We start from the raw sequence: 19,032 nt of genomic DNA, 5'->3' as shown, positions 1-19,032 counted from the left end.
GAATATCACTGCAGTATCGTTGTGCGTTTATTGTTTCGTTGAAAAATATGGGACACACAATCCGACGTCTAGAAATTGCAATCCTAACAGCTATTTTGACATAATGAAATGGTTCCTTATGAATACACAGTGGATTTGCAGTACTCCACATACGAGGATTTTGCGAGTTCATGTACCGGAATAAATGAAACCACGCCTCATAGGTGAAAAACGTTTCATTAAGAATATCCCTTCCATTTCTTAATGAAATTTTTGAACCACTGACAATAATGCAGTATCTTGCCATGATCAGTATTTTTCAGTTCTTGCACGACCGTCACTTTGTATGGGAAAAGTTCTAATTTTTTCCTTACAGCTGTGTAGGCCGTTCCGACACTAACATCGATTTGCTGGGCGAGTTTTCTTACTGGCTTGTTCGAACTCGTGGACATTGTATCGGAAATATCGAGTAGTTTATCCTCAGACAAAACGCTAGGACGACCACTTCTCGGTGCATCTGTCACTGAAGTCGTTCTTCGACATTTGTTAAGCAAATCTCACACAGTATTGCGATGTGGGAGTGTTGTCTCCAGGAAAAATAAATTAAATGTTTGACGAACTGGAACTGTGTATTTACCGCCAGCTTTGAACACTTGTTCGACTAAAAACACACGTTATTCAATGGTTAGCATTTTGTTGTTGTTGTTGTTGTGGTCTTCAGTCCAGAGACTGGTTTGATGCAGCTCCCCATGCTACTCTATCCTGTGCAAGCTTCTTCATCTCCCAGTACCTACTGCAACCTACATCCTTCTGAATCTGTTTAGTGTATTCATCTGTTGGTCTCCCTCTACGATTTTTACCCTCCACGCTGCCTTCCAATACTAAATTGGTGATCTCTTGATGCCTCAGAATATGCCCTACCAACCGATCCCTTCTTCTAGTCAAGTTGTGCCACAAACTCCTCTTCTCCCCAATCCTATTCAATACGTCCTCATTAGTTATGTGATCTACCCATCTAATCTTCAGCATTCTTCTGTAGCACCACATTTGGAAAGCTTGTATTCTTTTCTTGACCAAACTATTTATTGTCCATGTTTCACTTCCATACATGGCTACACTCCATACAAATACTTTCAGAAATGATTTCCTGACACTTAAATCTATACTCGATGTTAACAAATTTCTCTTCTTCAGAAACGCTTTCCTTGCCATTTCCAGTCTACATTTTATATCCTTAGTTCGATCATCACCAGTTATTTTGCTCCTTTACTGCTTTAAGTGTCTCATTTGCTAATCTAATTCCCTCTGCATCACCCGACTTAATTCGACTACATTCCATTATCCTCGTTTTGCTTTTGTTGATGTTCATCTTATATCTTTAAAATTACCAAATAACCAGCAACCAGTCACATAATCATGCTTTCTTTATTTACTTTTGCAAATCGATTTTAACTGATTAACAGCCATCATTGGTGCTTTCAACGTACATGTTCCCTGAGTAGCAACGTTATATACGTTGAAAGCAGCGATGATGGCTGTTAATCAGTTGAAATCGATTTGCATAAGTAAATAAAAAAAACATGAATTTGCGACTTGTTGGTGCTTATTTGGTAATTTTATGGTTTACGGTCGCTGCACAACTTGGGAACCATATGGAGCCCACCATTCATCTTATATCTTCCTTTCAAGACACTGTCCATTCCGTTCAGCTGTTCTTCCAGGTCCTTTGCTGTCTCTGACAGAATTACAATGGAATTACAATGTCACTGAAGAACCTCAAATTTTATTTCTTCGCCATGGATTATAATTCCTACTCCGAATTTTTCTTCTGTCTCCTTTACTGCTTGCTCAATATAGATTGAATAACATTAGGGAGAGGCTACAACTCTGACTCACTCCCTTACGTGCCCCTCTACTCTTATAACTGCCATCTGGTTTCTGTACAAATCGCAAATAGCCTTTCGCTCCCTGTATTTTACCGCTGCCACCTACAGAATTTGAAAGAGAGTATTCCAGTCAACATTGTCAAAAGCTTTCTCTAAGTCTACAAATGCTAGTAAAGTAGGTTGCCTTCCTTTAATCTGTTTGCTAAGATAAGTGGTTAGCATTTTAACAGTGACAAAAAGGAAACAAACGAACAGAGGAAGTAAACTGATACGTTCAGGTCAACTCGTAACGACACACACAAACGATACTTCTGACACTGGCTGAGATAAATGAAACAGTGGAATGTTGGGAGAGCCCACTTGAAGGGAAGTAAGCCTGGAAGGCGAACAATCATACGTCACGCGCGGCTAACAATCATACGGCACTGCGGAAAGACTTTTTGAACACCCTGTGACCTGGCTAGCCGTGCGGTGTAACTCGCTGCTTCCCGAGCGGGAAGGCGTGCCGGTACCCGGGAAGGTGTGCCAGACTGCGGCACCACCAACACCGACTCAAACGAAGGCCTCGGCGCTCGTTCGTGACGTCACGTCAGCTAGGAACGGCGAACGCCAGGTCTGTTGCAGGCAGAAACGCCTGGGCGTGCTTATCACTATAAATCTCTTATTTTTGGACAAAATGTTTGGTGATGTTATGGATTCTGCACTTTTATTTAGATGAAAGATTTTCTTACTATCGTAAAGCTACAAATGAAGATCATAGTTCTGTATTACTGAATCCTTTCGAAACAAACGTAGTTCAATACGAGAAGATGCTTTGCCCCATTGCAAGCTTTGGAAATTTTACATTCAAGTAACTATATTTACTTGATCCATTTTGTTATCGAAACTTATCCCAACCCATTTACAATAAACTCGTTTCTTTTATTTATTTATTTATTTTCGTTTGACATCGTCACTGGAAATGTAAACTAATTTTCATGTGTAAATGTCCAACTATTGCCAGTCATTAGATTACAGTCGTTTTGAACGAAAGGAATTCTAAACAGGAAACAAAATAGCTTCATACATTGAAAACACTGCTGAGCTCAAACTTTTTTAAACATGCACACTAGAAAATATAAATATTCCCCTCCTGCAACTGAAAGGAGGAACTTTATAAGCTAAAAAATTTAATTGATAAAACAAGTATCTCTCTTTTGCTTCTTCTTCTGTAACTTATCCTCCCTCCCCCCAACATGTACAATTGCAAGATATTTCATTAACATTCAGTGCTCCTCACATGACAGTCAACCAAGATACCTAAACAAGAGCACCAATATGTTCACAGTTTCTTGTAAAAGCAACCCAGTACAGAGGTAACTTCCTCAGATGTACAAATAAGGTAGAGAAGCACGAATTCTGTTGCTGCTGGACCATGAAGTTGTTTTTGTATGTCAATCCTTAAAACAGGTGGAAATTTAAGTTTAGAAGTACACTATTCGTTAAGAAGTGTAATGAATAGCACAATTAATTGATTGCAGAAATGTTGTGTACATAGTTCTGCATAGTCAGTGCGTACACAACTTTCCCACTAGAGCGCGCTCCGCTAAGCACAACAGCACAGGCGCAGCGCTCGTCCATCTCCGCACTACGAGATGGCGCTGCCTTAGATACGGACCAAATTCTGCTTCCGCCGATCCGCATATTAATATGTCTCGCAGCCAATGAGACTGCTGCTAACGTAGAACCTTTTCTCCTTGTGGATCACACTAATGCAGTGATACCTGTACGCACGAGGTATTATAACGAGTGTAGAGACCTCCAATTAGTCAGTCTGTATTAGCCTGTACCAGTCTATAGTCAAGATTCAATCTGCACCTAATAAGATTACCATATTCCTGTACATAGTCATGAAGATAAATGTATAGACACTTTGTCAAGTATCAGAGATAAGTGACACTAAGATTAACATACCAAGACCGAAGGAACTTCAGATTTTCAATTGTGAACAGCATCCAGAATCAAGTTATGTAATGTTTATGTTTGTTATTGTTTTAATAAATGTGGGTGAAAATTAATCAAGTTCTGTTTAAAGTTGGTCAGCGTCAATCTGCTACTCTAAGGATGCAAGTGGCATTTCTATCGTCTGACCTAGCGGCAGGATAAACACGCCACAATAAGACCACGAGACATATTGCTAACACTCGCCTATTTCATTAGAGCGACAAATAATCTGATGGTGTGTGTACGGAAGGTCTTACAGTACGTACACCACAAGAAATCTCTCAGAACAATGTGTGTTGGTCAATTACCGCCAATAGTTTCACATTTTCCTGTGTCGGAGTGGGAGACACCACCGTTATGAGTGTGCCTGCAACAGACGTGGCGTTCGCCGTGACTAACTGACGTGACGTCACGAACAAGCGCCGAGGCCTTCCTTTGAGTCGGTGTCGGCAGCGCTGAGCGCGCGGTCAGCCGGAGGCGGCGCGGTACGCACCTTGATCTTGGCCACCTCGCCGTCCACGTCGGCGTGCGGGCCGCGCAGCCACTGCAGCGCCCGGCGCGCCTGCAGCTCCTTGCCCTTGGCCACCAGCAGCACCGGCGACTCGGGCGCCCACACGAACAGCGTCAGCAGCAGCAGCGGCGGCACGCACCTGCCGCACACCCACACACACAGGGTCACACTCTGCCTCTGCCAGCACCAGGACCGCGCCTGTTTGCTCGCTTCTGAGGCCGCCACAGCAAACCCCCATTCTGACCCACAACTGGTCAAATTGTAAACCATGTTTTTCAGAAAATCATTAAGTGGTTCTCTGCAAATGGGCTCTCATTAAACTCACACAAAACACACTACATACAGTTCCACATAGTAAATGGAATGACACCATTAAATAATATAAACTTCTACATAATGCATCTACATCTACAAGATTACTCTGCAATTCACATTTAAGTGCTTGGCAGAGGGCTCATCGAACCACGATCATACTATCTCTCTACCATTCCATTCCCGAACAGTTCGCGCCAAAAACGAACACCTAAACCTTGTTGTTCGAGCGCATTTCTCTTATTTTATTTTGATTATCATTCCTACCTATGTAGGTTGGGCTCAACAAAATATTTTCGCATTCGTAAGAGAAAGTTATGACTGAAATTTCGTAAATAGATCTCGCCACGACGAAAAACGTCTTTGCTTCAATGACTTCCATCCCAACTCGCGTATTATATCTGCCACACTCTCTCCCCTATTACGTGATAATACAAAACGAGCTGCCCTTTTTTGCACCCTTTCGATGTCCTCCGTCAATCCCACCTGGTAAGGATCCCACACCGCGCAGCAATATTCTAAAAGAGTACGAACGAGTGTAGTGTAAGCTGTCTCTTTAGTGGAGTTGTTGCATCTTCTAAGTGTCCTGCCAATGAAACGCAACCTTTGGCTCGCCTTCCCCACAATGTTATCTATGTGGTCTTTCCAACTGAAGTTGTTCGTAATTTTAACACCCAGGTACTTAGTTGAATTGACAGCCTTGAGAATTGTACTATTTATCGAGCAATCGAATTCCAACGAATTTCTTTTGGAACTCATGTGGATCACCTCACACTTTTCGTTATTTAGCGTCAACTGCCACCTGCCACACCATGCAGCAATCTTTTCTAAATCGCTTTGCAACTGATACTGGTCTTCGGATGACCGTACTAGACGGTAAATTACAGCATCATCTGCGAACAACCTAAGTGAACTGCTCAGATTGTCACCCAAGTCATTTATATAGATCAGGAACAACAGAGGTCCCAGGACGCTTCCCTGGGGAACACCTGATATCACTTCAGTTTTACTTGATGACTTGCCGTCTATTACTACGAACTGCGTCCTTCCTGGCAGGAAATCACGAATCCAGTCGCACAACTGAGACGATACCCCATAGGCCCGCAGGTTGATTAGAAGTCGCTTGTGAGGAACTGTGAAAAGCTTTCCGGAAATCTAGAAATACGGAATCAACTTGAGATCCCCTGTCGATAGCGGCCATTACTTCGTGCGAATAAAGTGGTAGCTGTGTTGCACAAGAACGATGTTTTCTGAAACCATGCTGATTACGTATCAATAGATCGCTTCTGAGGCTGCCACAGTAAACCCCGATTCTGACCCTCAAAAGTCGATCAGAAATCGGTAGCTATGGTAGAATATTCAAAATTTCTAGGTGTATGCATTGATGAGGGGTTGAACTGGAAAAAACACACTGAGGATCTGCTGAAACGTTTGAGTTCAGCCTCTTATGCTATTAGGGTCATCGCAAATTTTGGAGATATACATCTCAGTAAATTTGCTAACTACGCATATTCTCTGCTTTTGTATGGCATCATATTCTGGGGTAACTCATCACTGAGTAAAAGAGTGTTCATTCCACAAAAGCGTGTAATCAGAATAATTGCTGGAGCTCATCAAAGATCATCATGCAGACACTTATTTAAAGAGCTGGAGATCTACACTGTAGCCTCACAATATGTCTCTTCACTTATGTAATTGGTTATTAACAATCCGAAAGAATTCAAAAGTAATAGCAATATACATGGCTACAAAACTAGGAGAAAGGATGATCTTCACTACTCAAGGTTAAATCTAACTTTGGCTCAGAAGGGAGTAAATTATGCTGCCACAAAAGTCTTTGGTCACTTACCTAACAGCATCAGAAGTCTGACAGATAGCCATATAGCATTTAAAAGGAAATTAAAAGAATTTCTTAATGGCAACTCCTTCTACTCATTAGATGAATTTTTGGATATAGTAAGTGGGTAATTTCCCCAACACCCACAATATATATATATATATATATATATATATATATATATATATATATATATATATATATATATATATATATTATGTAATATTTTGTGTAATGTAATAGACACCTTATATTAACCTAACACGTTCCACATCATTACGAAGTGTCGTATTCATGATCTATGGAATAAGTACTAATCTAATCTAATCTCTCTACTCGCGACGTTTGGTCGCTCACACCAGGCTCACTTACGGCGGAATACTTCAACACTCTCTCTACCCTCTTTAAACTACCAACCCTACAATGTTATAAATTTTTCAAGGTCAGGGTTCACAGCCGTATATAGTTTCCTAAAGCGTATCATATTCGCCGTTGACTGTAGAAGTTATTTATTGCCCAACTGCAGCTTCGTCCTTTGGGCCGTTTCAAAAGGTATTACGAGTGTCACTCCAAAATAAATGCACACTATTTTTGTAAAAATACAGTTTTCATTCTGCATGTGTGAAAGTTTTACAGTGTGTAGATACATCCTTCCCGATTGTTTTCAAACTTAGTTCAACCTGTTCCCGTTAATGGCGCCATCACAGCATGTCTTCAAGATCGTTTATACACTTGGCGTTCGTCAAAAGCAATATGCTGTCATAGAATTCCTGTTGTAAGACATGTATATTTCTATTCTCTATTGTCAAACCACAATTTATGAAAGATGTTTATATTTTATTAATAGGATTAAGTAGATATAATTAATATTTGTCATGTTGGAAATAATTGTGGTAGCAGAGAATGTCTGCACCAAAGTATTGTTGGCAAGAGAGACCGCACATTGATATAATTTTAAAAAGAACGGGAGAGACAGCGTATGGATACATTTAAAGAAAAGAGCGGGAAAGACCGCGCATTGATACGTTTTTTATTGGTAGCAGGGATTGTCTGCACCAGAAAGCATTGTTGGCAGGAGAGACAGCACTTTAGCGTTCGTAGGAAGTCAGTGCTAAGCGAGATGTGAAGCGAGTCGATAGCAGGTCTGAAGCGAGAGGTTGAGAGAAGCGGTGTGCCTGCCAGCCACTAGCTATGATTTACAAGAGATTATAAACGGATGTACAGTGACATCAGCTAACTATTATCATAAGAGGAACTAATATTATTGAATTAATTTTTTGAGAAACTCAAGACTGCTGAAGGTATGTTTGCGCATTGCTAGTTGTAAGATTATTGTAGAAAGTAAGTCCCATTTGAACGATTGTAAAATCATTTGATTCAGAATATAATTAATTTTTGCCAGCAATATTACATTACTGATTATACTCCATCTCAAAAACCATCAACCTAAAACTTTGCAAAATTTTATTGTTGTCAAGGAAAAGTTTAACTATGAATTACGTAACTTCAGTCAAATTAATTAAAGAATAACGTCAGCTTTGCTATTAAAGAAAACGTCAGCTTTGCTAATAAATACAGCCACTTATTATGACAGCCCACCAGCAGCTAATATAGTAAAACAGTAAGTACTATGCATGTCGCAGTTCGATGTAGCAGTCAGATGGCGATCCAGTAACAGTAAAAAAGGTAAGGAACATTTTGGGTTATTGCAGGTAATGACTGAAGGACACGACGACGACACATTCTATGTTTCGTAACATAATCACAAAATAACTTTTAATAAGCAGCATTTAAATTTGTATGCTAAGATTGAGAAAGAGAACTTATTTCAAAGGGAAGATGTCATTTGTTACTATTAAGCAAGAGGTAGAAATCTTAAGGGAAGGTTTCATAGGTTATTGTAAAAGTTAAGGTTGCGTAACAAAAGAGATATAGAGGAGACGGGAAGGTTTCACTGTGTTGTGAAAACGAGACAGTGGGGGACATCCACAAGAGGTTGAAAAAGGTGGATGGAGATGCTGCTGTCGATCGCAGTATAGTTAGTCGGTGGGCAAGCAGGTTACGTGATGAAAACGGGCACGGCAATACTGAGGATTGTCCTCGCGGCGGCAGGCCTAGTACTGATCACACTCCAGACAGTGTACAGAGAGTTAACGAATTGGTAACTGCTGACAGACGCATCACAGCGAACAATTTGTCACGCTACGTTGGGATAGGGGAAGGAAGTGTTTTCAGAATACTGAAAGTGTTGGCGTTAAAAGAGGTTTGTGCCAGGTGGGTTCCCAGGAAGTTGACAGTGGCTCAGAAAGAAACAAGAAAAACAGTATGCAGCGAACTTTTGGAGCAGTACGAGAATGGTGCAGATGAATTTCTTGGAGGAATTATGACATGTGATGAAACATGGCTCCATCATTTTTCACCAGAGACGAAGAGGCAATCAATGGAGTGGCACCATGCATATTCACCCAAGAGAAAAAAAAATCGAAACCACACCTTCTGCTGGAAAAGTTATGGCTATGGTGTTTATCGATCCTGAAGGAATCTTGCTTGTGGACATCATACCACATGGAACCACCATAAATTCTGATGCATATGTGACGACACTGAATAAACTTCAAGCTCGACTGAGTCGTATTCGACCACATCGGTAAAAGCAGGATGTTTTTCTGTTGCACGACAATGCATGGCCACATGTCAGTCAAAAAACCATGGAAGCGACAACAAACCTCGGATGGACAGCACTGAAACACCCGCCTTACAGTCCTCACCTGGCTCCATGTGACTATCATCTCTCCGGGAAACTGAAAGACTCTCTTCGTGGAACTTCATGCGTTTGGTCGTTTACTAGTAGATAGTTATGAATATTATATTATTTGTGATAGTAAAAATTTGTAGACTGCCAAATAAAATTGTAAATTTAATAAAAGTTCACCCGATTACACGTATTTTTCCCATTATATCAACTGCAATATAAGAAGTAAAGAAAATTACTGTGTTAGAAATTTAAGAAAACTGACAAGCGGGGCTCGATCCAGCGACCCAATGGTTACGGGGCTTGACCGCTAACCACTCGGCTGCCGCCGCTTGGTGGTAAAAATGGCCACGCACACGTATATATTTGACGACCGAAATTATCTTGCGATTTTCTCAATGACGCTTGAAAAGTGCGCGCTACTGCTTAGACATTTTGTTGTCCTCATGGAGTACTACCAGTATATGAAGTTTGCAGTAAAGCCGCGTTCCAAAGGACGTGGCCTGCCCTTGTAGGAAGAAATGGCCATTCTAAGTACGAGGGCTATTCGGAATGTAAGGAACGATCGGTCGCGAAATGGAAACCACAGTGAAATTCCGATGAAGTTTTGCACGTGTGTGTTGGGCAGTGTCTCTAGTACGGCCGTCGATCGCATTATGTCTTTCTTTTTAGTTCTGAGCACACAGGGAGCACATTATGATTCCTAGAACAATAGAGTCTCCCACCAAGTACGAGGGCCTGGTGACAAATTTCGCCTGAAGCTACGCAGCCAACATTACGCGATATCTTCGTCAAGGCAATTCTCAGCCTCATTCTGCAGGGGCAATGAAGATGCTCCTGCATCGTTTTCAGTTGGAAATGTTTGATTACCCACAGTACAGCCCGTAATTGTCTCCCTCTGAGTTCCCTCACATTAACCGCTGGCTATGAAGACAGCATTTCGGCACAGACAGCGAGCTGTAGGCCAGCGTTGAGAATTGGCGGAAAGCACTGGCGGCTGCCTTCTATGACGAGGCTATTGGAAAGCTAGTACAACGCTGTGACAAACGCCTAAGTCGGATCGGTGACTATGGAAGCTGTAGCTAACTGTTGTAAATAAATTAGTTTTGATTTTCACTGTGGTTTCCATTTCGCGACCTATCGTTCCTCACTTTCCGAATAGCCCTCATAGCTATCGAAGTTTCGATGTATGAGGAGCTCTCAATAAGTAATGCAACACATTTTTTTCGGCGTTCCAAACGTCGTGGCCTCCCCTTCTTAGAGTTAAATAAGACTGTGTGTTCACGACACCAAAACGCAGGGCAGACAAAAACAAAAGAAATCATGTCTTATGGCGGTCGCCGTGAGACTCACCCCATGAATATGGTGCCCTTGTAGGGCAGCAGGGCGCCCGAGACGTAGGCCAGCAGGACGCCGGCGGTGACCATGAGGTTCTGGTAGACTCCCAGGGCTCCGCGGATCACCACCTCGGAGATCTCCTCGTTGTAGAGCGGCGACACGACGCAGGCGGCTCCCATGGCGAAGCCGGCCAGCAGCCGGCCCGTGTACAGCAGCGCCACCTGCGTGACGCACACCGCCCGTGTCGGTGGGTCCAGAGCCAGCACACCCACCCCCAGCAGAAAAAAACTGGGCTCACCTGCAGTTTGGGCCTTAAGCTCGCATTATACGATACGCCTAAACCGTGCGCCCCAAGCGCGCATATCTGTAACTATAGACTGTTTCACATCGACCTATTACGCGCAGCAGTGGAACCCACTATGTTATATGGCTCCATCTGATGGGGAACTACGTGGGTCTCCCACTACAACAAACCACAAACTCTGCAAAACATTTGCTATCGATGAATCACCGGAGCTCCACGGTGGACAAGAAACGACGACATCCGCACCGCACTCCACGAGACCACTACACAAGAGAAGGTCCATGACAAGGTTCTACGGGTTTTTGACGAAATCGATGCCCTTAGGGACAAAGTTCGACAATTAGAATCGGTAGGAACGGTAAACTCTGCAAGATTGCACAAGTATCGAGTACCGAAGTCAATAACGTTTCACCCCCCATAGGCGATCTGTCATAACACTAGGAATCAGTCACACATAACAGCCTAGACACATCTCACCCTCCACAGCAGATAGACATCGCCAAAGACAACAGGCTAAAGGACCCACTGCGTGCCCAAGCCTAACTAAATGTGTAATAAATAAAGTGTTTTCCTTTTATCGTTACATCCCATCCTAGAAGAATAAGTCATCAACGATGCTCTCTTCAGCCACAACTATATATATATATATATATACAAATTATTTCTGTGTTTTCCATCATTATTTATTACGCAATTATTATTCTCTTATGTAGGTTACTACTGTTCTGAATTACAGACTCAGCAGTTAGTTTTATATTACGACACTTGGTTACACAGGTATATGTGTATATAAGTTTATATTCATGCAGCATTTTGCACATGGAGGACGCACTTGTTTTTGGAGCTATTGCACTGACAGTGACAGTACATCTTCTAATTAGGGCAGAACGACGACAAAAACGAAAAGGCAGACCCTGTTGAGTTCGACCCCCCCTTGAAAAGAAGGGACGGAGGCAGGAGGACATATTAAGTGCTTCTGAAGGAACTTCGTGAGGATGGGCATTGTCTGTTTGGAGTCGCTGCTGTCTTTAATAGAAAATGGAATTAGCAAGCGTGACTCAGTCATGAGAGAGGCTATGTCGCCTTCCCTAAAGTAAGAATTAAATCATGTGATTATACGTTTTGTTATCGTACCAGCACAGCCACTGATCAAATGCCGGTGCACATCCTGTTATGTCGCAGGCTTGTTGTAACATTACGTTTTCCGGCAACTGGGGAATCTTTCCTGGGTTTTAGCCTCAGAATAGCACAGCCCATCATTTCAAAAGTTGCTGTGGATGTATGCACTGCAATTTGGCAATTTTCTGCACTTCAAAGGACCTGTACTTCATGATACACTTGTGTTATTTTTCCCAGTGTGTTTGTGTGTGTGTGTGTGTGTGTGTGTGTGTGTGTGTGTGTGTGTGTGTGCCATCAATTGAAGACGTAAATCTGGAAACGAGTCTGTGATCATATTTTTGGCAGTTTATTTTACAGGTCTGTCTTGATGACATAAATTTTTACACTACTGGCCATTAAAATTGCTACACAAAGAAGAAATGCAAATGATAAACGGGTATTCATTGGACAAATATATTATACTAGAACTGACATATGATTACATTTTCACGCAGTTTGGGTGCCTTCCCCACAACTGCCATTACATACTTGTCCCACTTCATATCGTTCTGCAATGTTACGCCCAAATATTTAATCGACGTGACTGTGGCAAGCGCTACACTACTAATGGAGTATTCAAACATTATGGGATTCTTTCCCCTATCCATCTGCATTAATATACATTTATCTATATTTAGAGTTTGCTGCCATTCTTTACACCAATTAAAAAGCCATTTGCGCGGCTGCATGCCCAAAATTTAATTTACCACTCATTCTGCCGAAAAAAGTTGAAAATACACATCTGTAGTACGTTTACATGTTGAATAAAGTGTGTGCGCTGTAATTTTAACTAATTTACGTTTCTTTCATGTTGTGTTGTGTTGTGTTGTGGTCTTCTGTCCCAAGAGTAGTTTGATGCAAAGTTCCATGCAACCTGATCCTGTGCAAAGTTCAATAATTGTCAACCTGTAAGAGCCCTAAGGTGGACCCTTGCCAGTTACAACATGTAATTAGTGTGCATTAATGTAATGGTTGGTATCTTAATATAGAACTCTTTCCTATTGACAAGTCTTGTTTTCTGTCAGAAAGATCACACCACCAATGTAGCATTTGCTGTTACACAAACTTGGCGTTTGCTAATGTTACTGGAGAAACGCCATTCACGTAAATGTGAAAAAAGTAAGAGGCCTAAGATGGATACTTGTGGGGCATAAGAAAAGGAAGGGTCCTAAAATGGGTCCTTGTGGAACAGGAGAAATGAAAGGACCCTAAGATGGATCCTTGTGGAACAGGAAAAAAGGAATGGCCCTAAGATGGATCCTTGTGGGAAAGAAAAAAAGGAAGGGCCCTAAGATGGATCCTTGTGGAACAGGAGAAAATAAAGGGCCCTAAGATGGATCCTTGTGGAACACTACGTGTAATTACTTTGCAGTTGGATAGTGCCTGATAGCTTCCTGGCATACTCTTCCCTACTGACTCTCATTGTTTCGTACGTCGTTGGAATACGATCGTTTTGAATCACCGCTTCTAATTAGTTCCCTGTTGGATGGCACCTGCAAGCGAGTAGGTGGTGAGTGTGTGTGGTGCTTACGGATCTGCCGGCGGCGAGCACGGCGCCCCAGGAGGCGAGGTAGGGCAGCACGAGCAGCAGCAGCGTCGGCTTGCGGCCCAGCGCGTCGGCCACCAGCCCCGCGGGCAGCGAGCCCGCCATAGCGCCCAGCGCTACCAGGGAGCCCAGCCAGGAGGCCTCGTCGTCCGTCAGCGGCCGCGACACGTACGCGTCCAGCGGCGCCGGCGCTGCCGCGGAGTCGCCCACGGCCGCGGCCGCCGCCGTCGCGTTGCCCGACTGCAGGAAGGGCAGCGCGTTGCTCGACCAGCCGTCCACGTAGCCCACCGACAGCGTGCTCGTCGTCGCTGCGAAGGCACACCTCACGTAAGACCACTCACTGGCACTCCTGATGCCTACATAACTGCAGTATCTACTTTACCTTGACGTTCCACATTGTATCTCACGATTAAAACAAATATGTAATGACATACAGTGAGGTGACGATGGTGTTTGGTTTGTGGGGCGATCAACTGCGCGGTCATCAGCGCCCGTACAAAGTCCTAATTTTGACACAGTCCAATTTTTCACGCAATCTAGTGGAGCCGAAGTCATGATGATGATGAAATGATGAGGACAACACAAACACCTAGTCCCTGGGCAGGGAAACTCACCAACCCAGCGAGGAATCGAACCTGGAGCCCTGTGATCCAGATACTGCAACGCTAGCCACTAGACCACGTGCTGCGAACTGGTACCAGTTGAGCTGTGAAATCTAGTCACTGTCACGAATGATGATGCTGATGAAGTGATGAGGACACCACAAACACCCAGTCCCCAGGCTCGACTGGAACCAGTCGAGCTGTGCAATCTACCCACTGCCACGAATGATGATGATGAATTGATGAGGACAACATAAACACCGACTCCCCAGGCAGAGAAAATCCCCATCGCGGTCGGGAATTGAACCCAGGACCCTGTGATCCATAGGCAGCAACACTGGCCACTATACCACAAGCTGCGGACGTTGAGATGACGTAAGTCATGGTTGGTTGGTTGGTTGACTTGGGGGAGGGGACCATCAGTCCCGTCGGATTAGGGAAACATGGGGACGGAAGTCAGCTGTGATCTTTCAATGGAACCATCCCAGCATTTGCCTTAAGCGATTTAGGGAAATCACAGAAAACCAAGTCGGCCGCGGTGGTCTCGCGGTTAAGGCGCTCAGTCCGGAACTGCATGTCTGCTACGGTCGCAGGTTCGAATCCTGCCTCGGGCATGGATGTGTGTGATGTCCTTAGGTTAGTTAGGTTTAAGTACTTCTAAGTTCTAGGGGACTGATGACCACAGATGTTGAGTCCCATAGTGCTCAGAGCCATTTCAACCATTTTGAACAGAAAACCAAAATCGCAATGGCCAGACGCGGGTTTGAACCGTCGCACAAGTGCGAGGCCAGTGTGCTAACAACTGCAGCACATCGCTCGGTCTAAAGTCATGGGATAGAGATATGCACAAATATAGATGAGACAAAAAATGGTTCAAATGGCTCTGAGCACTATGAGACTTAACATCTGTGGTCAGATGGTTCAAATGGTTCAAATGGCTCTGAGCACTATGGGACTTAACATCTATGGTCATCAGTCCCCTAGAACTTAGAACTACTTAAACCTAACTAACCTAAGGACATCACACAACACCCAGTCATCACGAGGCAGAGAAAATCCCTGACCCCGCTGGGAATCGAACACAGGAACCCGGGTGCTGGAAGCGAGGACGCTACCTCTGTGGTCAGAGATGAGACAAAAAGGCAGTACATTGGAACAGCTGTCATTTGTACTCAGGTGATTCATGTGAGGTTTACAACAAGATTATGGCCGCACGACGGCAATTAACACACTTTGAACGCGGAGTGGTAGTTGAAGCTAGATGCATGCGACATTGCACTTAGAACATAATTGGGGCAGTCAATGTTCCGAGGTCTAAAGTGAGGAGTGTGTCGAGAATACCAGATTTCAGGCATTGCCTCTGACTGCGGACAACGCAGTGACCGACGGCCTTCACTTAACGACCGAGAAAAGCGGTGTCTGTGTAGAGTTGTCAGTGTTAACAGACAAGCGACACTGCATGAAGTAAGTGCAGAAATCAATGTGGGACGTACGACGAACGTATTCGTTAGGACAGTGGGGCGAAATGTGTCGTTAATGGGCTGTGGCAGGGGACGACTGAAGCTAGTGCCTTTGTTAACAGCACGACGTAGCCTACAGCGCCTCTCTTCGACTCATGACCATATCGGTTGGAGCCTACCCGACTGGAAAAGCCTGGGCTGGTCGGATCAGTCCCGATTTCAGTTGTTAAGACTTCGAGTGTGGCGCTGACCCAAGTGTTTACATGGAATGGCTGGTCCAGCTGAATCGATCATTGACAGAAAGTGCTTAAATTCAGCTCCTCAGAGACCGTTTGCAGCCATTCATGAACTTAATAAACGTAAAAATGGTCTTTAGTAGGCTGTAATGTGATTTTTATTTAATCGTGCGATAAGCTACAAACGGCTATGTGTCATTGTCAAGCACATTTTAACATCTGAATTTCACATCATTTTCAGATCACCTTTAATTGAAAATGACATGAAATAGAGATGGTACAGATGGGCCCAACAACATGCCGAATGGACTGCTCAGGATTGGCATCACTTTCTCTTGACCGATGAGTGTCGCATATGCCTTCAACCAGACAATCGTCGCAGACATGTTAGGCACACTGTCCAGCGAGTTCAGCAAGGTGGAGGTTCCCTGCTGGCATTATGTGGAGCCGACGTACGCCGCTGGTGGTCATGGAAGGCGCCATGACGGCTGTACGATACGTCATTGCTATCCTCCGACCGATAGTGCAACCACAACGGCAGCATATTGGAGAGGCATTTCATGGACGACAATCAGCGCCCCAATGACTTCCTTCAGGATAACGACATCGCTCGACTAGAGTGGCCAGCATGTGTTCCAGACATGAACCTTATCGAACATGCCTGGGATAGATTGAAAAGGGCTATTTATGGACGGCGTGACCCACCAACCACTCTGAGGGATCTATGCCGAATCACCGTTGAGGAGTGGGACGATGTGGACCAACAGTGCCTTGATGAGCATGAACTTGTGGATAGTACGCCACGACGAATACAGGCATGCATCAGTGCAAGAGAACGTGATACTGGGTATTAGAAGTACCGATGTGTACAGCAATCTCGACCACCACCACTGAAGGTCTTGCTGTATGGTGGTACAACATGCAGTGTGTGGTTTTCATGAGCATTAAAAAGGGCGGTAATGATGTTTATGCTGATCTCTGTTCCAATTTTCTGCACAGGTTCCGGAACTCTAGGAACCGAGGCGATGCAGAACTTATTTGACGTGTGTGTGTGAAATGTGCGTATGCAGCCAAATCCAAGGGTAGAAAGCTCCTCCTAAACTCCTGAATCGTTTTCAATCAAACTTGATACACATACTACTACCTCGAATGAAACACAGTGAAGGGAAGAATCACCAGCCTGCTACTGGGGTGCAGGTGATAACGTGGAGAGCAAAGACGGAGGAAGAGATGGACAGGCAGAGAGAGGGAAGGAGGACATGACACAGATATGCAGGGGGAAAGAGATCGACAGTGAGATGGGTTGGAGGAAATGGGCCGAGGGAAGGTAGAGGGGATGGACAGAGAGAGGGACTGTGTGATATTCGTTATTTATGGCTTCATTAAAACAGAAAATACACTCCTGGAAATAAGAACACCGTGAATTCATTGTCCCAGGAAGGGGAAACTTTATTGACACATTCCTGGGGTCAGATAAATCACATGATCACACTGACAGAACCACAGGCACATAGACACAGGCAACAGAGCATGCACAATGTCGGCACTAGTACAGTGTATATCCACCTTTCCCAGCAATGCAGGCTGCTATTCTCCCATGGAGACGATCGTAGAGATGCTGGATGTAGTCCTGTGGAACGGCTTGCCATTCCATTTCCACCTGGCGCCTCAGTTGGTCCAGCGTTCGTGCTGGACGTGCAGACCGCGTGAGACGACGCTTCATCCAGTCCCAAACATGCTCAATGGGGGACAGATCCGGAGATCTTGCTGGCCAGGGTAGTTGACTTACACCTTCTAGAGCACGTTGGGTGGCACGGGATACATGCGGACGTGCATTGTCCTGTTGGAACAGCAAGTTCCCTTGCCGGTCTAGGAATGGTAGAACGATGGGTTCGATGACGGTTTGGATGTACCGTGCACTATTCAGTGTTCCCTCGACGATCACCAGAGGTGTACGGCCAGTGTAGGAGATCGCTCCCCACACCATGATGCCGGGTGTTAGCACTGTGTGCCTCGGTCGTATGCAGTCCTGATTGTGGCGCTCACCTGCACGGCGCCAAACACGCATACGACCATTATTGGCACCAAGGCAAAAGCGACTCTCATCGCTAAAGACGACACGTCTCCATTCGTCCCTCCATTCACGCCTGTCGCGACACCACTGGAGGCGAGCTGCACAATGTCGGGGCGTGAGCGGAAGACGGCCTAACGGTGTGCGGGACCGTAGCCCAGCTTCATGGAGACGGTTGAGAATGGTCCTCGCCGATACCCCAGGAGCAACAGTGTCCTAATTTGCTGGGAAGTGGCGGTACGGTCCCCTACGGCACTGCGTAGGATCCTACGGTCTTGGCGTGCATCCGTGCGTCGCTGCGGTCCGGTCCCAGGTCGACGGGCACGTGCACCTTCCGCCGACTACTGGCGACAACATCGATGTAGTGTGGAGACCTCACGCCCCACGTGTTGAGCAATTCGGCGGTACGTCCACCCGGCCTCCCGCATGCCCACTATACGCCCTCGCTCAAAGTCCCTCAACTGCACATACGGTTCACGTCCACGCTGTCGCGGCATGCTACCAGTGTTAAAGACTGCGATGGAGCTCCGTATGCCACGGCAAACTGGCTGACACTGACGGCGGCGGTGCACAAATGCTGCGCAGCTAGCGCCATTCGACGGCCAACACCGCGGTTCCTGGTGTGTCCGCTGTGCCGTGCGTGTGATCATTGCTTGTACAGCCCTCTCGCAGTGTCCGGAGCAAGTATGGTGGGTTTGACGAACCGGTGTCAATGTGTTCTTTTTTCCATTTCCAGGAGTGTAGTTAACACTTCCAGCCAGAAGGCGAATACTTGTTTATAAAGAATGATTAATGTATAATAAGGCGTCGCATAGCAACGGTGGAATTTCCTAAATAATGTAATTCGTCGTCTTTGGGCGGCAACATAAACAGAAGAATACGGATCGATATGCGATCCTTCGCTTTTTGTTCGCTGGAGAACAAGTGAAGCCTTGAGCGCTAAGCTCTTGTGCTTTTTTTCTTAAGTAAGACGGACGCAGATTTGTGGCGGTCTGATCTAATTTTTTATTAAATGTATAAAAACGTGGTCCGACTAAATTTGAGTGAAGTGTAAAAA

The 19,032-nt window shown here is 44.7% G+C and overlaps 1 protein-coding gene across 2 annotated transcripts in view; it reads right to left on the bottom strand.

Annotated features, from left to right (window-relative positions):
• LOC126292018 (facilitated trehalose transporter Tret1-2 homolog) overlaps positions 1-19,032 on the bottom strand; it is a 184,839-nt gene that overhangs the window by 44,915 nt on the left and 120,892 nt on the right. For both annotated transcript variants that reach the window (XM_049985810.1, XM_049985811.1), the window contains exons 5-7: positions 13,592-13,914; positions 10,614-10,819; positions 4,342-4,498 (exon numbers count right to left, since the gene is read on the bottom strand). In XM_049985810.1, coding sequence (XP_049841767.1) covers positions 4,342-4,498; positions 10,614-10,819; positions 13,592-13,914 — 686 coding nt within the window. The remainder of the gene's footprint in view (positions 1-4,341; positions 4,499-10,613; positions 10,820-13,591; positions 13,915-19,032) is intronic.

This window comes from Schistocerca gregaria, chromosome 9 (genome assembly GCF_023897955.1).
Source record: "Schistocerca gregaria isolate iqSchGreg1 chromosome 9, iqSchGreg1.2, whole genome shotgun sequence".
Lineage (NCBI taxonomy): Eukaryota > Metazoa > Arthropoda > Insecta > Orthoptera > Acrididae > Schistocerca > Schistocerca gregaria.
The sequence above is the reverse complement of the archived record's forward strand: the minus strand, read 5'-3'. Positions and strand labels throughout refer to the sequence as shown.